This window comes from Ciconia boyciana, chromosome 2 (genome assembly GCF_034638445.1).
Source record: "Ciconia boyciana chromosome 2, ASM3463844v1, whole genome shotgun sequence".
In the NCBI taxonomy this organism is placed as follows: domain Eukaryota; kingdom Metazoa; phylum Chordata; class Aves; order Ciconiiformes; family Ciconiidae; genus Ciconia; species Ciconia boyciana.
The window spans coordinates 77,894,947-77,921,409 of record NC_132935.1 but is presented as its reverse complement, the minus strand read 5'-3'; the positions used below and the strand labels follow the sequence as shown (position 1 = coordinate 77,921,409).

The 26,463-nt window shown below is 37.7% G+C and overlaps 1 protein-coding gene across 1 annotated transcript in view; it reads left to right on the top strand.

Annotated features, from left to right (window-relative positions):
* Window positions 1-26,463, top strand: part of ABCA13 (ATP binding cassette subfamily A member 13) — a 155,151-nt gene that overhangs the window by 37,478 nt on the left and 91,210 nt on the right. Inside the window, exons 15-25 of the mRNA XM_072851592.1 lie at window positions 706-820; window positions 2,068-2,397; window positions 4,280-4,349; window positions 8,352-8,486; window positions 9,838-9,975; window positions 13,263-13,449; window positions 14,271-14,489; window positions 16,803-16,999; window positions 18,342-18,499; window positions 18,923-19,153; window positions 26,174-26,264. Coding sequence (XP_072707693.1) covers window positions 706-820; window positions 2,068-2,397; window positions 4,280-4,349; window positions 8,352-8,486; window positions 9,838-9,975; window positions 13,263-13,449; window positions 14,271-14,489; window positions 16,803-16,999; window positions 18,342-18,499; window positions 18,923-19,153; window positions 26,174-26,264 — 1,871 coding nt within the window. The remainder of the gene's footprint in view (window positions 1-705; window positions 821-2,067; window positions 2,398-4,279; window positions 4,350-8,351; window positions 8,487-9,837; window positions 9,976-13,262; window positions 13,450-14,270; window positions 14,490-16,802; window positions 17,000-18,341; window positions 18,500-18,922; window positions 19,154-26,173; window positions 26,265-26,463) is intronic.

The window sequence follows — 26,463 nt, the reverse complement described above, 5'->3', positions numbered from 1 at the left end:
ATACCAGAATATTACAGCATCACAAATATTGGTTAACAGCTGTGACCACCACACATTATGCAACTTCTGTCTGGCAAATGACTCCTTACAGGCTGTTTGCAGCTATACTGTGGAGTAGTCTGCTGGACAGAGACTGTATCAACATATTGTGCAACTAACTTAGATTATGCTAAGAAACCTACTTTCCATCCTTAGCTGTCCTGTACGCAACCTGTAAATTGGTCCCTGGTATGTGTTGAAATACAGTGTAGAGTTGATGAAGCAAAAGAAAAAGTGTAGGATTGTTCTTTGTAAAACCATCAAAACATCCTGACTATTAGAATTTAAAAATATTCAGTGGTAATAAGTCTGTTAAAGTGGAGCAAAAGTTGAGTGGCTCATGTTATTACTTACCATCCAAATATATTACTTTGCTGTAGACACAAATCTGAATTCTATTTGACTTTGAATGGAGCCCTAAAGAGTGATTACATCAGTTGTATTGTTGACAAATACTAATATAATATTATAGTACCAATACATATATTTAGCTTGTTACATGAAAAATAAGCAATTCTAACCAGAAAAGAATAAGTCTTATTGCTCATGTCAGACCTTATTTTGTGCATACTTTGAGAATAGTCCCAGTATTAACCTATTAACATTCTGCTAAAAAAATATTTTACCTCTGGGGGCTAACAACTCTGCATATATTTTCTTTCATAGATTCTTGAACAATATAGGGTTTTTTTTCCCGCTTATGATGATGTTAACATGGATGGTTTCAGTTGCTGGCATGGTTCGCAAGCTGGTTTATGAAAGAGAAATTAATCTTGAAGAGGTAAGAGGCAGATTAGCCTCTGAAAATAAAATTTATTTATTAAAGTGTGCTGAAATACAAAACTTAAAGTTTGAGGTACTTTTATGTACTCATAATCCAGCTGGCTTTGTTTTCACTTGTTTCCTCTGGGCAGTAGGTTCTAGTTCTAACTGCCAACTCAGATTCACAACATTGTTTGAGCATCAGTCTCTTAGCATGCAAATATTGTCCCTGAGACAAAAAGCAACAAGCAAGAGATCCATACAAGTTGAAGCTGGAAACTGTTGTTTGGAAAAAGTACTTGTGATTAGAATGGTTTTTATTTTGGATTCTTTTTCATGTTTTGCTATATGTGGTCTAAAATGATAAAACTTCCTAAACCAAATTAAAATTTGCCAACTGTGTAATTATCAGAAATATAAGGAAGGACGACACAGAAAAAATGAGACAATTATTTGCTTCTATCAATGGCTAGTTTTAGCAGGTGCTAAGCATATGGAAGGACAGGGGGTTTTATGATACATTTTCTGTATGGATAAATATACTTTTTTTGAAGAATTATACTGGTCTTTACACTGCTGGAGTAAGCTTTTTTTAATTTGGGAAATTATCTAATTTGTCTAAACTTTGTCTTGTAAGATAGGCCTTATTTTTTTTTTAATGCTTTAGAATATTAAATCAACTTAATAAAGTTAATTTTGATCATCTTATGAAAGATGCATCAGAAGTAGTATTAGCTTGTTTCCAAAAGCCTTTTTTTAAAAAAAGAGGGGTGATACCTCATACCTGGCTAAATTATTATTTGCATGCTAATACATAAAGTTTTACAAACATATCCATATGTTACTTTTAGTTCAGCAACAGGCTGGGAAAAAACATTTGTTTATAAAGTGCTGTAGATATCCTCAGTAGTTTTTAGAGTATAAAAAGGCAAACTCGTCACTGGAGGACCCAGTAATCTGATATCTGCTCCTGCAAGCCTGTGCAAAAGAGAGTTGTGTCTGAACACTGGGATTCCTCGTGTTCGTATGTGATAAGCTCAGAGGCAGCCCTGCTCAGAACCGTGTTTGATCCAGGAGACAGCAGCAGAAAGTGTAGCACAGGAAAAGGGGAAAGGGATGAGTAATTTAAGGAGAAGATGACATCCTTTGGGGACCTGGTAGTGTCTTGGTGGCAACATGTTTTGCTTAAAAAATAAAAAAAAAAAGAAGAGAGAAGAATAAAATTTGTTTCCTAACTTTAACTCTCTTTGCTATGTTGTTTTGCAGTATATGAAGACAATGGGTGTACATCCAGCCATTCATTTCTTTGCTTGGTTTCTGGAGAATGTCATTGTGGTCACAATAAACAGCTGTGCTCTGGCCATCATTTTAAAAGCAAGTGGTATCTTTGCTTATAGCAATGGCTTCCTCATCTTCCTTTTTCTCCTGGATTTTGGAGTTACAGTTATTATGTTAAGCTATTTTTTGGGATCGTTTTTTAGCAGTGCCAATACAGCAGCTTTGTGTGCCAGCCTTATGTATATGATCAGTTTTTTACCCTACATAGTTTTGTTGGTCTTGCAGAACCAGTTGAGTTTCACCAACCAGATTATAATGGTAAATATTTCTTTGCCTCTTCTAATTTTTCTCCTCTAACTATGCTGTGGGTTTCTGTAGTTCTGAAACTTTAGACTATAATTTACTTATTTTTTCCCAGGTTTCTGTTTGCTTTTGTGTTTCACTGGAAATAAGTCACGTTAACAGATATCTAATTTGGAAAATGTTTTGAATGTAGAAAGGAATCAAAAATAATTTTTCAGGGAAATTTTGTAAACCTACAGGAAATATAAGGCAGTTGCATTCCTCATGCTCATGAGTTCTTTTTATGTTTTGGCCTCAAAATATTTGTAATGTTAGTATACTTTCAAGCACACCTGATGACGTGCCACTCCTGAAAGTCATTATTTGTTTGGAGGAAAACTAGTGCCTGATTCTCTGTTGAGTATAATTGGGGATTAGATCAGAAATTTGTCTTGTGCTTATCTAGCTATATAGTCGGAGGTATCTGTTTCTTTGGCATCAGTTCTTCCATGTACTTTCCTGTTTCATGTATGCCATAGGCTGTTTTACATCTTTGTACCATCTTGAGATACTATACCCCTGACTGGGACATCAAATATCACCATCATACAATGCAAACCATATTTCACACATTATAGCTTCACTCTTTCAAAATAACTCACATATCAAATTAAGGTGATGGAATAATTCATACACTGTTAAAAAAATGGACACTTTTTCAGTGTCAATTGGTCAGATAAAATATATTGGTTCTTTGCATACAAGTAAGCACAGACATAAGACTGCAGAATTCAGACAAGGTGGAATTTTGGGGTTTTTTTTTCTGTTGTTGCTTTTTTCTTCCTCCTTTGGGCCACAGAGAAGGAAAAGTATGCATCAGATAACATGCACACTTTAAAATCAGTTATTTCAAAATAACTCTTCAGATATCTTGCATTTGCTGAAAATCAGAGGCAGAAGCATGTGAAAAAGACAGTAATTTTTGAAGAGGGGGAGAGAGTGTCAAGTGAGATGGTGAAACCTTAGCAATGTAAGAGACAGGGACTCAGTTGATGGGAATTAGCATGAACTTCTCTGTACAAAAATGTAATCCGTGCCATTAATGATTTTGAATTTTTTTCTAAGTAGCAGCCTATGCCATACTTCTTTCTTCAGACAGCCGGCAGGATGTGTTCCTTTTGTGTCAAATATTGCAGAAACCTTATTTAATTGCATTATTTAAAAATAGGAGATAAAGTGAACTTCTATTTCAGCTCAATTTCAGACTGCAGAACTTTATCACTGAGTAATGCTTATTAATCTTAGTGATGTTTTGGATCTCCCCATCAGCCTTCACGAGCTCGCCAGTGTTTTTCCATTGATCATCAGTCACACTTCCTTGTTACACTACATCACTAACTTGCTCATTTTCTGTTTTGTACTTTTGTGATACAGCATGACTATGTTGCTTCTTGGAAGTAAAATGTTGTTTCCTTGCACAAAAATGCTGTCTCAGCATATAGTACCCAGTGTGCGTGTTCCTTCTGCCTCTATCTCTTCTTGAGTTCTGGTCTTACAAAAATGAGTAAGACTACTGCTCTTACTACAGAAAGTATATTCCTTTGCATGCTTTTAGTGTTGCACATTATATGTTTTTAGTATGTGGTAGATTTATGATGGGCTATAACTTGTTATAAAGTTAAATAATGCTTTCCAATATTAATAACTAGGAGCTCTTTAAGGTGGAGCAAATACTATTGCAGTATGTGGGGGAGTGTTGTTAAAACATAAAAAGAAATAATGACCATTAGCCTATGTGAAACAAAGGTCTATTTATTTTGTGCTTGCTTTTAGTATCACAAGTTATTTTATTTCATGGAGCTTGTTAATGACGTGTTTTATTTGATGTTCACATCCTGTTTCTCCTCTGGTGTTGTAGTGTCTTCTGTCTACAACTGCCTTTGGGCAAGGAGTATTTTTCATTACATTCTTTGAGGGCCAAGAAATAGGTAAGCTCTCCGGTTAGAAGAAAAGCTTTGTAATTATTATTTAAAAAACTACAGTTGGAAATGTTTTTCACTTTGTTCTGAAACAAATCTCTAATCATGAGTTAACAGGATAGATCATAACAGGAGAAAAACCTTTTTAATGCCCCTTGAAAACAGAGTTAAGCTTGTGCTGCTTTCTAGCAGTAAATTAAAGTGGGCTTAGCATTGCTCTATTTGCAATACAGGTTGGAGGAAAATCTCTGCATCCCATTAGATGACAGAATGAGTGTATTCAGCCAATGCAATTGTTCTAGAGATGCAATCCCAAACTCTATATTTAGTGAAATTCAGTACAGCTACCTAAGGGTGAGTACTGAATATTGAATAACTGAGTATTATTTCACTAATTGAATGTGTTATTTCTCTCAGTCCAGTGGAGGAAGCTTTGGCAAGGCATTTAGAGCAGTTTCTTTAAAGTCCTCATTGATGTCAGTGGCAGCTCTAATGCTTGCTTTCTGATGAGGATATCAACAGGGAGTTTTGTAGGATCACAAAATGGTTGAGGTTGGAAGGGACCTCTGGAAGTCATCTAGTCCACCCCTGTTGCTCAAGCAGGGCCACCTAGAGCCAGTTGCCCAGGACTTCAGAGTACCTCCAAGGTTGGAGACTCCACAGCCTCTCTGGGCAACCTGTGCCAGTGCTCAGTCACCCTCACAGTGAAAAAGTGTTTCCTGATGTTCAGAGGGAACCTCCTGTGTTTCAGTTTGTGCCCATTGCCTCTTGTCCTGTCACTGGGCACCACTGAAAAGAGCCTTTCTATGTCCTCTTTGCATCCTCCTTTCAGGTATTTATAGACATTCATAAGATCCCCCTTGAGCCTTCTCTTCTCCAGGCTGAGTCCCAGCTCTCTCAGCCTTTCCTCATAGGAGAGATGCTCAATTCCTTTAATCATCTCTGTGGCCCTTCACTGGACTCTCTGCAATACCTTCATGCAGAGAGGTACTCTTGTACCCGGGAGCCCAGAACTGGACCCAGGACTCCAGGCATGGCCTCACCAGTGCTGAATAAAGGGGAAGGATCACCTCCCTCAACATTCTGGCAATGCTTTGCCGAAGGCAGCCCAGGGTATCATCAGCCTTCTTTGCAGCAAGGGCAGGTTGCTGGCTCATGTTCAACTTGGTGTCTGCCAGGACCCCCAGGTCCTTTTCTGCACAGCTGCTATCCAGCTGCGTGTCCCCCAGCATATATTGGTACATGGGGTGGTTCCTTGACAGGTGCAGGACTTTGCACTTCTTGTTAAACTTAATGAGGTTCCTGTCAGCCTGTTTCACCAGCCTGTTCAGGCCTCTCTGGGTGGCAGCATGACCTTCTGGCATGTAAGCCACTTCTCCCAGTTTTGTCATCAGCAAACTTGCTGAGGATACACTCTGCCCCATTATCCAGATCATTAATGAAGATGTTAAACAGGATCAGATTCAGTATTGGCCCCTGGGGTACACCGCTAGTTACTGGCTTTCAGCTAGACTTCATGCCACTGCTTACCACCCTCTGGGCCTGGCCATTTAGCCAGTTTGCAATCCACCTCACTGTCTACTCCTCCAGCACATACTTCATTAGCTTCTTTAGGAGGATCTTATGGGAGACAGTGTTAGAAGCCTTACTGAAGTCCAGGTAGACAAGACCACTAGTCTCCCCTCATCCACCAGGCCAGTCCTTTCATCGTAGAAGTTTTATCAAGTTCGTCAAGCATGACTTCCTCTGGGTGAATATCATGCTCCTGATGATATTCTTGTCCTTAATGTGTCTGGAAATGGTTTCCAGGATTAGTTGCTCCATCACCTTCCCAGGGATCGAGATGAGGCTGACTGGCCTGTAGTTCCCTGGGTCCTCCTTCTTGAAGATAGGAGTGATATTTGCTTTCCTCCAGTCTTTGGGCACTTCTCCCAGTTGCCATGATTGATCAAAGATTATTGAGTGTGGCCTTGCAATGACATCTGCCAGCTCCTTCAGTGCTTTTGGGTGCATCCTATCAGGGTCCATGGACTTATGTGCAGTTTGCATAAGTATTCCCTGACCTGATCCTCTGCCACCAAAGGTACATCATCCTTGCTCCAGATTTTTCCCTTGGTCTCTGGGACTTGGGAGTTCTGAAGACCAGACTTGCTAGTAAAGACTGAGGCAAAGGTGGCATTCAGTACCTCAACCTTTTCCACATCCTGTGTAACCAGGTCTTCTGTGTCGTTGAGCAATGGGCCCACATTTTCCCTAGTCTTCCTTTTGTCACCTATGTACTTATAGAAGCCCTTCTTGTCTTTGACATCCCTGGCCAGATTCAATTCCATTTGGTCTTTAGCTTTTGCAGCTTCAGCCCTGGATGCTCAAACAATGTTTCCGTATTCCTCACAGGTTATCTGTCCTTGCTTCCACCCTTTGTATGGTTCCTTTTTGTGTTTGAGTTTGGCCAGGAGCTCCTTGTTCATCCATGCAGGCCTCCTGGAATTTTTACCTGACTTCCTATTCATTGGGTTGGACTACTCTTGAGCTTGGTAGATGTGCCTGGGTTCACACATGCACTAGTGTATAACACAATGGAGGTTTATGAGAACAATATTGTACAGAACAAGAACAGTGTATGTTATTCACTCTCAACATAATGCTAAGATGAATATTTAACTATTATACACTGGAAAGTAAGAAAAAAGTTACCTTTACTCTGTAAAGTATTTTGTACATTTCTCCTGCGTGACCGTATTCATACTCAGCCTGAGTAGCAGCTTGCCTCTGCAAGCTTGGAGGCAGCTGGTGAAATCCCCACTGAGCTACTGTGCCGGTGCAGAAATGCATGAGAACACCCTATTATGTTTAAGAGTTAGGAAGAAAAAAATGTTTGGAAACTGGCTAAATGTTCAAACAGGTTGCTACATGTTTTAACAAGGTGATCCCTACTATCCCCAAGCTAAGAGCTGCCCCTATTGATGCTGAAGTTTTAGAAAAGTAAGTGAATGTCTGGGCCCTTGATAAATGTCTACAAAGGATATGCATTTATGTATCTAAATATATAAAGGGATGTAATGTCTTTCTTTTTTTACTACTACAGCAAGATCGATATTGATGACAGTGGATGTTTCAAACCACTAGGCATTGAAAAAGTATCATAATGATACAAAAGTTGGTAAGAGTGGAAGAGACAGTTGCAGAAAATATTACTTACATTTCCCACCAGATACTTCATCAAAATGACGCATCTTTACTGAAGAAAGGGCAAAACGTGCTTTGTGGAAAAACTGCTTTTCTTGACAATCATAGAAAAAGAATTGTAGAAAAAATATTGTGACCCACTGTACTGCAAACAAAGTAGCATTTTCAGAAAAAAATGCAATGCTTTTTGTAAATCTACAATTTGGTTACTTTTGTCTTCCATTTAGCAATATGGTAGCTTTCTGTAGTACTAGTGTTCTGCACCTTCTTTCTTCCTTTCATGTCTTCTGCAATGTAATAATTTTATGAAGTAATTATTCAGTGAGTTTATTGTTCCAGTTTACCTCTGAGTACAGTCAATGCACACAAATACTTGCTTCTTAGTTAGAAGTCATAGATTTAAGTTTTCAGATTTAGCATTATAGAAATGACTTTAAACTTTGTGTAACCCATTTCTTTATAATATCGGTAGAATAGCATAAAGCCTGATTCATTGAAGAGGTCGGTGCTCCATTTTGTCAGAGTCGTAGTTCTTTTTCTTTTGCCAAATTAAGGGCCAGCTAAAACTTCGTAAACAGCCCTTTCTGCAACAGCTTCTCTCCATTTTCCCAGCAGCAGTGTCACCTGCTGTTCTAAACAGAGGCTTGTACAGGCATAGCAATTAATTTCTATTCATTAGAATTACTGTTATTAACTACGGTCTTTTTTGTGTCAGTGCTTAAATACCCAGAAGTGTGTGGTGTTGATGTGTTTGTGATCTTTAATGCTGTACTGATTTAGCTTTGACCTTTTAAAAATAATTTTTATTATTACTATTACTACCAGGAATTCAGTGGAATAATGTGCACCAGTCAATGGCACAAGGAGGATACATGACCTTTGGATGGATGTGCTGGATGATGTTCTTTGACTCCATTTTATATTCTATAGGTGGCTGGTATTTCAGCAATATTATTCCAGGTAAGATCATGGAGTTGTTCTTATTTCATGTTTTTGAAGAAGTTACTGAATATAATGGATAAAATTGGCTTTCCTCATTGATTGCAACTAAAACAAAACCATACCTTTTTTGATGTGTAAAACTGCCTGATTGCCTTTAGGGAGTGGCTAAGAAAGTCTTCCTACATACATAAATATTGAGTAGTGCTAACACATGGACTAGAATTTGTAGCCAGGCATGAAATATATTTTGTTTGCTTATGGGGATGACTAATATTTGAAGGATTTAAGAATTTGTTGGTACTTCACTGTAAGAGAGCTCGGTCTAGTAGCAAAAATTCCTGTGAAAATGGTGAATCTTCTGAGTCAGTACTTGGGCTGAAACCCATGAACAGCAACACGTTTTCAGATCACAAAGACTTTGAACTGCCTGGTAACTGAATCTTGCTCCCAGTCAGTCCACAGTCCAATACATAAAGAAAAATAATTAGCTTTCACGTATATTTTCAGAAAGTAGTGGCATGTTTTTTTTCATTAACCAGGTTTTATGAATATTATTGAGTTAATTGATGCATTTTTAATCATAGCCTAATGCCTCACTAGCTATTTGAAATTTACCTTTCCTCTGATTTGCATGTCAGCTTTTCTTCTAGCTTCTCTGTTATTTGTTTTAAAAATATAAAAATAAAAACCAAATTTTGCCTTGAAAGATAGGGGTGTGTGGAATATACAACTGAATTTTACAAACTTTAGCTTATATTGACACCTGCCTTTCAGTGTCAATGAAATGCAACTCCAAACACACAGAGAGTGTGTTGTGTGATTGGTATGTGAAGCCTGGAAAGATCTGGCCATGCCAAAGTTTAGGTTGTATGTAGGAGCATATTTTTGCCCTTTCTGTTTGTGTGCTACAATAAATGTTTCTTATGCTGGCTGATTTGTGTAAATTGTGCAGATAGTAATGGAATAATAATCTTTAATGATTGGTGCAATGGATTATTGTTATAATAAAAAATAAGGCTGTTTGCCTTGGCAGGCCATTTGGTGCATTTTCTTTCCTCTAGGTTACAAGATTATGTTAGTCTGTGCTTACATATTGTTAAGTCTATGATTCTGTTACACTTTAAAGCTGATTTGGAGATACAGTAAAGCACAGTATCACTGAGGATTGATTATTTTATGGCAGGACCTAGTGTTATGACCAAATGACTTTTTTCCACTTTATTAAGGTTTGTGAAGTGCAGCTGAGAGTTTGAGCTAATTAAATGGTCTAACCAGCTCTTTGTAAGTAATGATAGGACATTAGTAGTCTACAAACAAATATGAAATTGCTATAAATTTTGCAACAGTTTCTGTCATAATTATAATCTAGGAAAATTTGGATTAAAGAACCGATGGTACTTTCCCTTTACTGTTTCCTACTGGAAGAACCTGTGTGGTGCAGAGAGGAGGAAGAGACATTACCTCAACTCTAATATGTTTTTCTTCAATGAAAACTTCCAAGAAAAAGGTTTGTAGTCATAATAGAATTTTAGTAATGGCTCTTTTCTGATTGGTGTGCTGATTTTGATCAATCTGCTTTTACCATTGCTTGGTCCTATATTATGCGTTTAGATCTTGTCCCTTTCTCTCCTCCATTATATAGTGTATACTATGAACGTTATACACTAACTGTTAATTGTGCTGTCATATGTAATGCTTGAATTGTTCGATTAAAACTATTGTACACAAATATTTAAGAAAACTCTTTAAAAATGTAAAATAAGTATCTCTTGGGTTCATCCTGTCCCTGTGTATTGCCTCTTTGCTTTGTTAGGATCTTCTGAAGTTACTTGAACCTTTCCATACTCTTACTGAATCTGAAAAGTGTTGTGCTTTATTATCTTTTTTTTTTTTCCCCCTGCAGTTTCATTTTCTTCCTCCTCCTCTGCTCTTTTTATTTTCTTCTTGTTTCAGTGGAAAAATTAACTTTGTTCATTTCTTTCCCTTCTATTTCTTATTTCCCTCTTCTGTAATCACTGTTCTATCTCTGCTTCTTAACCTTTTGTTTAAAAAAAGCTACTGTTATTCTAACTTTTATCTGCTTCCAGATACTTTCACTGCTCTTCTATTTCTTTATTCACTTGCTATTAATTTATTTTTTTTTTTAGTTTTTTTTTTCCCTTCTCACATCTCTTGAATGACTTTCTCACATTTCATTTATGTTTTGTGAATGAAGGAGTAGGTCACCCTCACCTGTATTCCCTCTTGGGCCTTACAAAAACATGATGGGTTACGGTTTTTTAGCAGGTACAGTAGCTTGGAAAAGATCCAGTTGTCTGTAGCATAGGTGAAGAAGCTGAACAGCTCAGCAGTTTTATGTATTGGTATCTCCTAGAGTAGGGCAAACTTCAAAATGTCTTGAGGTTCATTTGAACACTTGTGGAAAAACTATCAGTATGAATTTTGTCTGAATTTCTGCAGTTTGGAACAATTCAATTTTTTTGAGACTATTGTCTTTGGTCCTTACTTAAAATGAAGACTTTCAGTGTTTCCCCTTGGGTTCACCACATCCTCTGTGGAAAGCGGAGAAAAAGCCCTCTCCTCTGCCTGAAAAGTTACTAGCATGGTCTCTGGCTCAAGCCATCCAAGTGATTGCCTACAACTTTGTTGATCTCTTTGTCTCATTTCTCCTCTGCTTAAACTGATGCACCTCACATGCTTGGTAGCAAATTGCCTGTGTGTGAACTGTAATGCTGCCATGCATGCAGAGGAACTTGCTGTCTTTCATAAGAATTGGGCATCATTGTACTGATAACAGGCTGAATGCATTTATGGATAATTTGCTTGGAACAGCAAAGTAACTTGCTCCCAGGCGATTTCTGCATTTGTTCCATATAGCCCAGGTAAGGGCTGGTTCAGTGGGGGTGGAAAGCACTTTGGTAATCAGAGGTGTGTCAGCGAAGGGCTGGAGTGTAGGTCCTATGAGCTGGAACTACAACTAGAGCAGGGCTGGCAGAGACCTGGGTGCTGAGTACCCACTTGGAACTCCTCTTAGGAGAAGTCCTAGGGTGATCAATTTACTGCTTGCAAGTAATCTGGAGCTCCTCCTCTGAATCTTACCTGAGATACATTGTCTGGAGCTCCTCCTCTGAATCTTACCTGAGATACATTGTCTGGAGCTCCTCCTCTGAATCTTACCGGAGATACATTGTCTGAGGCTTACTCTGTTAAGTTCCAGGATGTACTTGTAAATTTAGGAAGCAGTGGAAAGGGCATGAATAATGTTTGTAGGTGATTTTAGTCTCCAGACCAAAAGACAGAGAAGCTAACTGGAAGAGAGGTTAATGGGTAGAAGGACCTCAGAAATGTCACAGCTGCTGGTAGTACCTTGCTGGAAGGTAACCTCAAGCTTCTGGCAAAAGTTCTTTCTAAACTTAAAATTGATTGTGAAAGGAGCAAAAAACTTCTTCATTCACAGCCTAAACAAAACCATCCTTGAAGTCATTATATAATTTTTTAATTTATAATTTGATTTATATAATTTCATATATTTTTATGTAAAGCATAATTCTATCTTCTTGTAATATTTATATTTTATTTATATATAAAATGATTACACAAAATATAAATATAAACTATAAATACTGTATATAAATACATAAACTTTATATTTTGATATATAAAATATACATTAAAAAGGATAATTCTCTCTTCTCATAATTCTCATCCATAACAGTTTCCATTTCTTTGGACTAACGTTCCAATTTGGCTTGCCTTTGTTTAAAAAGAAAAAAAAAAAATCCCCCTGCCAGATTTCTCAGTTGCAATGAGTCAATAAAATATTACATCTTAATAATATATTTATGGGGCTGGTGATTGACTGTAGTCACGTTTGGAAAGTAGTGCCAACCTTTCCTCCTGGCATAGAAAAGAAGTCAACTTGATTTGCATCACATGGGTTTTAAACTAAGGGAGGGCAGATTTAGACTGGATTTAAGACAGAAATTTTTTACAATGAGGGTGGTGAAGCACTGGAACGGGTTGCCCAGAGAGGTAGTGGAGGCCCCATCTGTGGAAACATTCAAGGTCGGGTTGGATGGGGCTCTGAGCAACCTGATCTAGTTAAAGATGTCCCTGCTCTTGCAGGGGGGTTGGACTAGATGACCTGTAAAGGTCCCTTCCAACCCAAAGCATTCTATGATTCTATATAGTCATCTCAGTTTGCTGAACTGGTTACCTCACAGCTAGAAAAATGCTGGATATCTACTTGCATTGAGGACCTTGAATTAGGTTTAGACTAGATTGCTGCTCTGAATCATTTCGCAAAGAGATCTGCTTTGCTTTATTGATTGAGGGAGTTAAGAGGATTAACTGGCTATGCCTGTTAATGTTATGTTAATTTTATGTGCCTGAAACTGGATGGCATATATGGAGTAGTTCACACAGAATTTTCTCATACTTATAGGCATAAAACAATGATTCAAGCAACATTATTATAAGTGTTTTTTCTACTAGAAATAAAATATAACAACTATTTTATGACTCTGTGGAGATGTATGTGGACAGGCACACAACTTGGCATAATTGTTTTCGGTTGCTTTTTAAAACTGCAAATAGGCCAAATTCTTAGCAAATATTAACTGGCATAGTATCTTTGATTTCAGTGGAGCTTATGTCAGTTTGGAGCATCTGAACATCTGTTCCAGGCCTTGGTAAATGGCAACAGGGATTAAGTTAATTTGTTATTCCGTATATACAAACACACACACGTTTAGATTCAGCAACTCTCTTGATCTGCTGCTCTTCCCCATACAGACCCAGCACCTCCAAGTTGGAAAGGCCCTTGCATTGAAGGAGCCACCATTGGTGTCATGCTGCTGTCTCTCACCAAAGAGCATGTGGATGGCCAGAAGGCTGCTGTTAAAGATCTCAGCCTCACTTTCCATAGAGGTCAGATAACAGCGCTCTTGGGACCTAATGGAGCTGGCAAGACAACAGTTATGTAAGTCCACCATTTAATGCTATTACACTCTCCTCTGATCTCTGTTATGCTTTCTCACTTCAAAATGTTTGTGAACTCTTTCCTGTGTCTTTTTTTTTCCCAAATATATTTTTACTAAACTGCCCAAAGAACATGGAAAGTGAAGGCTATATATCTATGACAAAAGCAATGTGACGAATAGAGAACTTGGTCCTCTATGCCACTGAAACCATGATGTAATAGTTCAGGAGCAGCTTAAGTAGGAGCTGGGCATGTCTAGTTGTGGAGTTGAACACATCTCAGGGAAGTGTTCTTTTCTGGCATCCCGTGTGTATTCCTATCACATGGAGAGTGTGGAGTCATGGGGTTTTGTGCTTTGTTCCTAGAGGTTGCAAGGAACTTCTTTCTTGGCAGTTGACCAGAAACAAGAATAAGAAAATGAAAATGGCATTTAGAAGTGTCTCAATTAAGAAGTCTATGTATTTCTACCTTTATGTTAACTATAATTGGCTTTAATAAAACCAGTGATGCAGGATGGGACAAAATTAGGAATTACTCCTCAGCTAGAATACACACATGAAAAAGGAAAAAATGGTCTGTTATATTTAGTTGGGGAAAAAATGGATTTTTTTCTGGAAGTAAGGAAATGAAGGATTGTTGAGATCTTGGTTTAAAAAAAAAAAAAAAGCCCAAAACATTAGCAGTGTTTCTATAACTATGCTCAACTGAATTGGTGTTGCTCTAAGGATGCTAGGATGTGCCTCAGGAAATCCAAGTGTGAGCTATGTAATACAGTCATTACACATGATCTTTCTGAGTTTTTTATTTTTTTCTTGTATCAGATCACTGTTGACTGGTCTGTATCCACCGAGCTCCGGTACCATTATTATTAATGGAAAGGACATACGTACTGATCTGGCTGCCATCAGGACAGAGCTGGGTGTTTGCCCACAGTATGATGTCCTGTTCAATGTACTAACAGTGCGAGAACATCTGCTGCTTTATGGATCTGTGAAGGCACCTGGCTGGACAAAGGAACAGTTGAACCAGCAAGTCAGTGGGTAAGTTTTCCTTTTGTTTGTTGAAATCTGCCAAGTTAATAGGTAGTGTCTATTGCAAGCCACTCAAACAAGAAAGTGCTAAAGCAAAATTGCAAGTAGAAGCAAATAGAAACTGCAGATTTTCCATGAGTTTTTATCACACTTCATGTTCTGAAATCATGCCTTGAAAATAGATTTCCTAGTTTCTAACCTTTACTAGAATGTATTTGTAGTGAAACTGTCAACGTGAAACTGTCAACGTTTAAAAACCTGGTATACAGAACCATCAAATAATCATGTTTTGACTGGCGTGGAGATGGTTAGCCTGGTAGCAGCTGTAGTGGTTCCTGCCTCATGCTGTCTGGCTTACCTCCCTCCTTGCTGGAGAGGCAGATAGAAAGTAAACTGCTGTGTGTTCCCCCTGAGTTTTCAGATAAGTCAACACTGACTTTATGTATTTATTATCCTGTATTCCCTTCCCTGTTAAGGGAAGATTGGAAAACCAGGAAAGACAGGTAAAGGCAGTGCTTGTTACAATCTTTTTAAATAGGCCATCACCTTTTTACTTTGTCAAATTCAGACTTTAAATGTGTTTAATAAGTGAAGGGGTTTAAAAATGAACAATCTAATAGGAAAAACAAGCCAGAGCTCTGACATGACCTCAGAGGATTTGCCACTTGTCAGGTTGAGAATGTTTGCTAGTGTTTTTAGACTGCTACTTCTTTGATATAGAACTAGACCTTCCCCATTTTTGCATCATGTATATTAAACTACTAGTAAACCCTACAAGGTGAGATCTTGTTCACTAATAGCAAACTGTATTTTCTGAACTTCAGGAATAAAATGTATGGTTTTCTAATAGTGTGGCAGTGTAAATAGTTTCTGTTTACCTTCTGATTCAAGCTAGACTGTGTGGAGGGCTGGGCACTTCCACATTTCAATGGAAATAAAAGCCAAGTTGATGGGACTTCTCCTTAAGTGTACAATTAGGCATATGCAGACACTTCGGTGGCAAAGTGGCTTTCCTTTTTAGTAGCTATCATAAAAACCTGCTACTTTAAAATTTTGATCTGAAAAATCTCTGGTGTGGGACACTGCATTCTCTCTAGAAACAAGAGAAACAACTCTTTAGAACAACAAAGACAAACCAAACATAGTGTTTGGTTAAAATTTATGCAAAATAATATCCTGTATTTTATTGTACTTAGACTGCTGAATTATAATTTCAGCAGCAGACTGTCATACTAATGGCACATAAGAATACTCAGGACTCTGCAGGCCTTGCTACTAAGAAAAATGTAATTTTTTTTTAAAGGCAATGAATGCTTTAAAATACTTCAGAGAAATTAGAAAAGCAACAAAGCAATAAAAAAAGATTTGCTTTTTATTAAGCAAAAAAGATGGCTTCTAAAGACAGTAAGAATAATTTTCCTGGATATATATCTATACAACAATTATAGGAACCTCTTTTCTTAAAAAAGAAAAATTCTCTCAGGGTAAATGGCATGGTTTACAGACTTCATATTCACTCAAATGATTCAGGAGATTAGCTTAGGACTCTTGAACCTTTTATGTCTTGCTTGCCAAGCTGATAGCAACTGAAAGCTTTTAGGTCAATGACTGGATGTTCAATGTGATGAAAAATAAATTGATGGTCTTTCAGTGCTGCCTTTATTGAGCATGTTTCCACACGCTGCTCAGATGCAAGATCATCAGAGGGCTGAATAGGCAATGTCTGTATGGTATCTCCCAGTCCTTAACACAAGAATTAGATTAGGTTGGATTAGGTAGTATTATTCTACCTAGGGATCGCTAACCTGTTTACTTTACAAAAACATGTCTTCACAAAAAAAAAAAAAAAGGCAAAAAAGCGCAGCAGTGTTACCTTATTTACTTCAAATGATTACATATTTCCTAAAAACTCAGGCATTTTTTAAGGTTCTTTATGTAGTTGCAAAAACTGAAGCACTGTTTGAGTTATGAAACTAACTATCTTTACCATGGTTTAAGAGGCTATAATCTAGAGTTTGCTGAAATTGTTGGAAAAACTGGTATTTATTTGATTGGACTCAATTTCAAAATTATCTGTTCTCATCCTGCACAATACTTATCCAGAATTTGTATTTCAGGTAGTGATGAATGTTTATACTTTGTAGGCAAAGAGACCATTTTTTTTCTATTCGTTTCTGTCACCAAATTGTATAATCAGTCAGAGGTAGGTTTTTTTTTTGCTTTCCATTTATAGTGATTTTTCAGTAATTCTGCTCTGAGTGGATGTGATGTGACTGGAAAAACTTTTTCAAAATCGGTCCCATTTCTCTACTCCTATTTCAGAGCTCTGGAAGATGTGGATTTATCCCAACATCAGTACAAAACTGTTGGAGCCCTTTCTGGGGGAATGAAAAGGAGGCTGTCAATTGCCATCTCGTTTATTGGAAACTCAAAGACAGTTGTTCTAGATGAGCCCACCAGTGGACTAGATCCATGTTCTCGCCGTAGCATCTGGGATGTTCTTCTGAAGTACAAATCTGGTACAAACCTTATACTCATAATTTACTGCTTATTTTCCTTTCTGGAATTCTGTTTCAATAAATTTAAACAGGATAGTCAGAATATTAGTATTGCTATTCAGTAACTAAATACATTAATTTTAGAAGTAGCATTTAATCAAACTTGGGAAACTTTAAAGCAGCAAAGTGAGATTACAAGAATTATCTGTTATCTCACAGAAAGATACCCAATCTAACAGAAGATTGAGCTTAGTTCTGAGTCCTGTCCTTGTCCTGGTTGTGGCTGGGATAGAGTTAATTTTCTTCCTAGTAGCTGGTATAGTGCTGTGTTTTGGATTTAGTACGAGAATAATGTTGATAACACATTGATGTTTTAGTCATTGCTAAGTAATGTTTACACTAGTCAAGGACTTTGCAGCTTCCAATGCTCTGCCAGGTGCACGAGAAGCTGGGAGGGGGCACAGCCAGGACAGCTGACCCCAGCTGGCCAAAGGGCTATTCCATACCATATGATGCCATGCTCAGTATATAAACTGGGGGGGAGTTGGCTGGGGGGTAGCAACCACTGCCTGGGGACTGGCTGGGCATCGGTCAGCAGGTGGTGAGCAATTGCATGGTGCATCACTTGTTTTGTATATTCTTTTATCATTACTATTATTATTATTTTCTTTTCCTTTGCTGTCCTATTAAACTGTCTTTATCTCAGCCTACAGGTTTATATTTTTTTTTCTTCTGATTCTCTCCCCCATTCCACTGGGGACAGGGAGGGCGGACGGGAGGGGTAGTGAGCAGCTGTGTGGTGCTTAGTTGCCGACTTGGGTTTAGGTATGACAGTCCTGAAATTCTTACCTTTTTCTTTTTTGTTAGCTTCTCAAAATTATTTTCTGTTTGTCATTTCCCATTTTGCACATATCTCTATATAGATACATATATACTCCTAATGAAAATAGACTCATCAGTCAGTCTGCTACATTAATTTTTTAAGTGCTGTAAGGTTAAAAACTGATTGTGGGAAGCAACCTCTTCAGCTAGTGAGCACTCAATTAGCTGTAATAACCCACAGTGAACGATCCATTGAAACAGACACTGCTGTTATGTGGTTTTAAGGAATCTCTTAAACTCTTGAAACAGCTTGAAGTTGTAATGGCTTAATACTGCTTACTGTGTATAATACAAGACAAAGCAAGTTTAGACCTGAATCTAACAGACTGTAAATTTGAATGCAGGTTTTGTTTGTGTCTTGCAGTTATGTTTTGAAGGGACCTGAAACATATTCCCTTAAGGTCAAAAGACCCTTGTGAAAGCAAGATGCGTTTCTCTAGAAACCAGGTTTTGTAGACATGTACCAATCTTTCTGATGCAGGTTGCACACTGATCTTTACTACTCACCATCTTGATGAGGCGGAGGTGCTCAGCGACTGCATTGCCATCTTGCAGCGTGGCCAGTTGAGGTGCTGTGGTTCTCCCTCTTATCTGAGAGAAACATATGGCCAGGGACACAGTCTAAAGCTCATAAAAAAGGTATACTAAAAATGTACTGTACAGAACTTAACAGTGCCTGCCAAGTAATAGCTGTGCATATTCTAAGGGAGCCATATGTGCCTGCCAGGAAGTAATATGTGGTATAGATTTAGAGAGCCAGCAAAACATGTTTTTATCAGCTTTCTTGGTTGTTTTGGGTTGGTGGTATTATTATTATTACTACTACTACTATTATTATTATTATTTAGAATAACATAATGACATCTTTGAAGATGATGAATTTCAATATTTAGCTGAAAAGGGCTTTGTCTCACTGTTCTTTATTCCTGGGAAGTAGTCTCTGCATCCCAGTTTTGATGCAGTTTCATCAGTGGAAATTTTCCTGTATGAATTCTACTATCAAGTCCCATACTTCCGGTAACATTTAATTTTTTGTGCATGATTATCTTTCTTTCCTCATAGCCCTCTGTGTTTGAAATCCAGGATCCTAAGCATATTGTTCGGGTCACATCTTTGGTACAGACCCACATCCCAGAAGCCTTCTTGAAAGAGAACAGTGGCACTGAGCTGACCTATGTGATTCCAGAAAGGGCAGATAAGACTTCTTTAAAAGGTCTTTTTCAGGCTTTAGATCAAAGCCTTCATCATCTACATGTGACTGGCTATGGCATTTCTGACACCAGCTTGGAAGAGGTACTTTTAGTTTTTCTGTGTAATGGCATTTTCTTGGTTAGAGAATCCTGTATTAGTTTCCAGCTACTCTTATTGTATCTTTCATGTTTCACAACAGTTTCTTGTAAGCAGCATGTTTTCTTAAAAAAAAAACAAAACAAACAAACAAACAAAACCCCGGGAAGAATGTATACTTTATAGTTTTGCTGTACTGTTAATTTCAGCACCCACTCTACTGTGACTCATTTCTTATTTCAAGAATCTAATGAGAACATTGAGGAACTGTGTAACTCTTAAATGTTTGTTTCTTCATTTACTTAAGGAAAATTTAATGTGTCATTGGTTTAATGAGAACCACTGTTGTTATCCTGGATCTCTAGCCTTGGAATGAGCTTTGAACTTGCAAGGCTGGAGGTTCAGTTCAGGTAGCGCTTGGGATGGAAAAAAAATTGCCGAGAATACTCTCTGACTTACTAAATTCTAAAGCTTAGGACTTAGCAAAACCATGTGGGGAAATCTCTAGAGTATTTTGTGTGTATACCTAGAGAGAGGGAGACACTTACTTAAATATATGTATACATGAACATATATACACACTAATATATATACACTCATATATGTGTGTGTGTATAAATACCAAACAAACCAGAGAAACTCTGTTATGCTTCTTCATCACTTCTGAATTTAGCTCTGTGTAAATAGCGGTATCAGTGAGAAGTTATTTTCCTTGGACTGTTTTTATCCTGCCTATACCTTCTAAATATCAAGATTCCCTAAACCACCACTATTCAAGTTCTGTATTATAGATCCTTTTGAAAATATGATTTTTTCCATTTCTTCAAGTGATGACAGGAGACTAATGTCAGTATTTTTTTGATGCAGAAAACACATCTATTTTTATTTGATGGCACAATTAATTCAGTATCACTTTGTGAAACTGATTTCTTCAGTGATTACCTATGGTGTTAAAGACAGACAACGCTGGACTATTTTCTAACAGAAAATTTAATATATGTTAGGAAAAAACCCCACAAAAATAATGAAATTCAGATTCCTGTAGAGTGATTTTTTTAAAAATGTATTTAAGTATTTAAGTATTTTATATATTTAAGTATTTATAGCAAAAAATACTTAGTATAGAAAAGAGGTGTATCCCTTTTCCCTCTGTTCCCTGGAAATGTATGAGATGATATGATGTAGTTCTGTGGTCAGCTGGAACACAAGATCCCCCAGGGAAGATGCTTATCTTTCCTGGTTTTATGAAGATGATACACTTTAAGGCCTGTCAGACATCACTTATGCATTGTATTTTTGCTGCGTGAGCTATGCATATGGGAATTAATGGGGTCAGATATTTGAAACTGCATCAGCAGTTCTGCATTTTCAAGTTTAGAATTGTTCAGTTTATATAATCTGTGGAAAAAGTATAAATAGGCCCCCAATAATGCAAGTAAACCTAAAATGACAATTATTAATGAAATTTATTGAACCAATACACCACCACGTGGAGCTGCTCTATCCTGATGTGGTCTACCGGGAGACATCTTTAGGAATATATTGATTTGCTACATAGGTTTTTAGGACCCTGCACAAGCATAAAGGATCTGGTTTTGCACATTTGTTTTTAAACTGCAGTTCAAAGAATGATGTACCAGCAAGTACGTGGTTTCCTTTGTTAAGCTCTATACAACTGAGTTATTTATAAAGAAAAAAAAGAAAAAAGCATCTCTTCAGTTTTTCTCTTATAAATGAGCACAGCACATAAAGCTAGTGTGGCAAGCATTTGCTATGGTGGGGGGGGAATAAATCATACAAGTTTAATAAACATTTTACATAATGCTATAAAGTAAATTACCTTCCTGCTATACAATTCTATGAGGCAAGTCAAAAGCTTATGGAAAAAGCTTATTGAAAAATTGTTATTTTCTTTCAAATTATATAGGGTGATTAACATGCTATAAGAAAGAATACTGTTCACTGCCAAACTTTGTAGATTCTGAGGTAATGTATATATTGAGAACCTTTTTTGATTACATCCGTGTGGGATATCATGGGACTTTCCAGAACTGGCATCTGTAAAGTAAATGTGAAGTTGTCATGGAATATGAGGAAGCTTCCTCAGTGTGCTGCATCTGTTACTCAGTCAAGAGCTTGCTTTTGGTTGTTTTGTGCAGGGGAGGTTAAAAAAAAGCTTTAAAGGTGGTATTAGATATTGATGTATCATTCTTCAGCTTGAAGACTTAATGCATTAATTTTGGGTGATTTCTGTCATCTCTGCATCTCATCATTAGTCATTGTTACAACCTCAATTCTCCATTTTCTTATCAAAAGCCTCTTTGCATTGGCAACTAAATGGATAGCACATAATAGCGCTATTTAGTCTATTCAAACAATTCAATCTGGAAACAAAGAACTCTGACTTTAAAGGAAGAAATGTGTTATAATTTTTATTTTATCCTTTCTTTTTGTTCTCTCATACACTCGCTGTTATTCTTTTTCAGTCTGAAGGACACTCGCACTCTCTAAAAGTCCTACTCTTCAAGGGAAACCAGGCTTCCATTCATACTTCAAAGCAATCTTGAAGTTCTAACACAATCAGTTCCTGACACTTTCAAATCTCACTAATATTATATTTGCTTCACTTTAGGTTTTAGATATCTTTTCCAACCATTTGTATTTGTGTACTTTATAATGCTTGTAATCCAAAGAGTGTTAGCAGAACCAAAAGGAGGATAGAAGGGTGGTTAATTAAATTAAGTGTATACTGAGAGCTGTCTGGAGGATGATGTTTCACTTTCTGGCAGCTCTGGAGGTTTCAAAGCTTATTGCTTTCTTGCTTTGCTTTAAGGAGAGAAAAAAACATTGAAACATCTTTATAAAATTAAATACCTGTTAATTGAGTACTTCTTTAAATTCTCTTCCTTGAAATGACCAGAGAGTTTGCCCCAAAACTTTCCAGGGAAAGCCATATACCTCTGAAATATTTTAGCCTTAAAACACTACGTAGCTTCTAATGAGGTTCAGTTTTGTTGAGAGTGCTCTAACAACATCTAATAATGGCACAATCATATTAATCTATTTCACTGTAGTATTGCCATCTGGCCAGACCTTTCTCCTAGAGGGAAAAAGCACTTCCTATACCTACTGACAATCTGGTGGTTTGAAAGAAGCAAGCCAGGGTAGTGGCTGCTGCTTGCAAGTAGGGCAGTCCTTCTCAACAGCCAGCATGACTACCTGCTCTGTCCATGCCCAAGAGTGGCTGAGGTGGTCCTTCAGTGCCTGGCGTGGAGCAAGCTTGCAGGGGCAAATGCTGGAAGTGAGCCACGCTACTCCTGACCTATTTTAAGCACTTTCCTCAAAAGCATACAGCATTTCTTCTTGTGGCTTTGAGCTGTGCCAAGTGTCTGTCTCCCTCTGGGTGTGTGTATCTAAGTCTGACAGTCAGAAGTGTTCCTGTTTAGCAGATAACCATTGACCTGCTTGCAAAAGTTCCTCAGTCAACAGTTGTCCACAGTGAATGGCTCTAAGACTGCTTCTGCAGTGTTCTGCTTAGTGAAACGTGCCTGTAGCTACAGGAGGCTATACTGAGCATGGACTGCCTGGAAGAAAATATAAAAACAATGTGAATAAAAAATGTAGGAAGTGGAAAACTGGCTCCTACACAGGGAAGTTATTTAAGGTAAAATATGGATTACATATGTAGGTTTAAAACTTAGAAACTTCCCAGGGATACTTGCCCTGGTACTGCAGAAAATTAATGAAGAAAATTTACTGAAGAAAATTCAGTGATGCTGAATTATGCAGTATGTAAACATTTCCCAAGTAGAAGATGAATATTGCTTAAAAGGGAGATTTTCAGATTTTGGTATTTGGTTGAGTGTTACTAGTGGTTCAAATATGGAACAATGAGTATTTAGCACTGCTCTGTGCTCACTGATATGTTCATAGGAGCCTGCCTATCCTAGTGAGAAGGTCTACAAAAACAGTTGCGAAAATGTTAAACGCTGCTTCCATGTGGTCCTAATTCCATGTGCTGCTTACTTTTCAGGGACTTTTATATGGCTTTTAAATTACTTAATATGTTACCACTCACAATTTTGACTTCTCTTTTTGCAGGTGCTTGTTGCAAATTAACTGACAGTAAGCAATTCAAGCAATTAACACTTTCCCCACTACAAAATACCTAGGATACACATGGGATTTGTGGGATAGCAGGTCCCAGAAATGTTGTTAAAATATCAGTCAGTGATTTTAGATGATAAAGGACTGTCTATAGGTGTTGGTTGGTTTTTTTGTTTTTGTTTTTTTTTTTCCTCCCCTCTTCACTTTCTTTCAGCCACTTTGGTTTTCTGCATGTTTTCCTTTCAGGTGAAGATGTGTTTTAGGAATTATAACTAAGATGTGACAGGGTCCCCATGCTCTGCAGTGAAGTGTCAAGGATACCATGCCACTGTATCAGTGAACCAGGCTTGTTTTTATGATGCTGTCCCAAAGAAGGGATCAGGAAGAAATCAGGGAGTAGCTGCCTAGTACAGCTTAGAGGGCATGCAGGAAATGTCTGTTTCCCCAGGTTCCCCTACAGACAGCCATCTGGACAAGTCCTTGATGAGATATGGACTTGCTAGCCAAAGCAGAAATTAAGCAGGAATTGCTAAGGCGTGTAGGGAAAGGGATGCTCTGCTGAGGTCTAGAAGACACCTTCTCTTGCATTTATCCAGTCTTTTAAGTATGGCAAGAACACATTGTCTGTCTGCCATGGTGTCTAGTCCTGGCTTTTCCAGATCTGTGTGTTTTGGAGGGTACTTACTCTGCTAATAACATTGTTAGGCTACTTCTGTGCACAATATCCTGTTCAACATTAGATAAATTGTCATTTCTTCTGTGTAATATGGTCCCTAATGATTCCCATTCTTAATGGCATGTTTCAGAGCTGCCTGGATACTATGGGGAGGACTGGGCAATGCAGGTCAGGTGGCCTTTGCCTTTATAGATGTGTCAGAATAGCTGTGTCAGTGAAGCTACGGTAGACACAGTATGTATTAGAAAAGTGTTTGGTGTTTTTTTTGCTTTTTTAAGGCATAGTTACATCCTCCCTGCAAGTGACATAACGTGATTAAAGAAGAAAATATCTGTCTGCAACCTCAGCAGGAATTTTGACACTGAAATTAGTATAGGCAGGCAACATTTTGTAGTGTAGCCTTCATCCTAGCCAGAGAGGAGCAGTTCCTTTGTGGTTTTAGTTGGTTCAGTTTAGTTTGGTTTGCTTGACAGAACTGGTGTGCGAAGGAACCATCAGCAAGCAGATCCAAGGCAACAAATTAGAATGTGGTTTTGGGCAGTCAGGATCTCCCTCCAGGGTCTAATATAGAAATGTCAGGAGGTATTAATTTCTTCTGGCCTTGCAGTTGTTAATGGCCAAAAGTGTTCCCTGAAAGTTGGCAGGTAACAAATGCGATCAATAACCACTGTTAAATGGCAATTATATTGACTAAGGAAAATACAGTTTATGTAACAGTCAGACCTTAGCAAGTCAAGAAATATCTTTCCACAACTGTAAAGTACTTCAAATTGACTGGGTTTTATTGTCTATCGTATGAGCTCCTTGGAAACAAGGATTTTTTTGTTATAGCTGATATCAGGTTCTTTTGTGGGAGGAAATAAATGGTTTCTTAATGATTTCTGAAAGTTGCACCGTGGTTACAATCTAAGTCTTGCAGCTCAACCCAAACAGAGACGAGAAAGCAAGAGAAAGGCTTTCATCAGGAGAAAGCAAAACTTGGTTGTACTTTTGATGTTCAATTAGAGATGTTCATGGTAGCTATACTTTCCGTTAATTTTTCTTTTCTTTCTTTTTATCTGAAGTTCCTAGATCACTGTTTAAGTTGCAGTTCAGGTTAAGATAAGAAAATGTAAATTTTATTTTTCATTTGAGCTTACAACAAGGGGGGTGAGTGTTAATAGCTGAGTCAGTATGAAAGCTGTTCCAAGCTTCTGCAAGGCTGAGGGACTGATAAATGAAATGCATCTCTATGAAATTCAAAGGACTTTATGTGGACAGAACTGTGAAACAGGATTAAGCAAGAAGTAGTAGGTCAAACACAAATCTATTTGGCAAAGTGTATATACCATTTAAATAGATCTCATGATTATAAAGTTGGTGAATTCTGCTGTTTTTTTAAAATGTTACCTTTAACTCCCTTCTGATTTGTGTCCCCCTGCTTAGGAAGATTCAAACCTTATAATTTTACTCTAGTGCAGATTTTTAGATTGTTACTTTTATAAAAAAATAATTTCATTTTTTCCCACGGTGATTTTAGGTAACAGGATCCTATCATCTTCTCCCAGTTTGGGGTATACATGCTAATGGTTTTGCTACAAAATACGCATTGTTGCACAGTCCTCTCCATATAGTATTAGTTAGACAAAACTTTGTTAATGTTGGCTGTGCCTGATGATTGCATTGTCCTTTAAATGTCTTTCAATAACATTATTGCCCACATGCTTGCATAAATCTATGGACACTTCCCAGAGCTCTGTGTATTCTTGGTTCTGTAGGATTTTGTACATTAGATTTAGTTGTACTGGTACAACTAGAACTCTTTGGTAGCAGTTCCAGTTGTGCTCACAGATTTCTGGCTAGATTATCAGAAGAGACTTGAAGCTGTCAATATGCCCTTGGTAAAAACTGCAGTAACTGAGTTCCAACATATACCACAGTTTAGGAGCATAAAATATTGATCAAGGGCAGCCAGTCTATTGAAAAATCTTTGCAGATAGTAGTGTGCATGGGCAAACAATAGTTTGCATAGGTGCTTTTGCATCTATTGGCATTTATTCCTTTCCCCTTATCCCCAGGATTCCTCCACTGGAGAGCTTGACTAATTTTGTAGCCATTCCAGCAGGGTGGCTACAGCTGCTACTACTACTAGCTGGCAATCTGCATGGTTTGGGGGAAAAAAAAAAAAAAAAATATATATATATATAAAAAGAGTAGTTTTTAGAAAATGAATTCTAACTTATTTTTTTCCTATTTCGCGAAAGGTATTTCTGAAGCTACTGCAGGACTCAGAGAAGATGCCCTGTGTTCCACGGGCAGCACACTTGGACCATACAAATGGTGTGGAATCAGCCTGTAAGTAGAAAATTAGGTACCTTCTGAAGCAGCCAGATTTATAAAGATCACAAACGCAAAACTAAACATGCACAAATTTCACAGAGCTGAGGAATGCACAAGCAAATGGACAATACTACCTGCTACCATCTGGTAATTTTTTTTCTGTGTGTGTGATATGATCTGCCTTGGGTAGTAGGTTTTTATATGTCTACTGTGA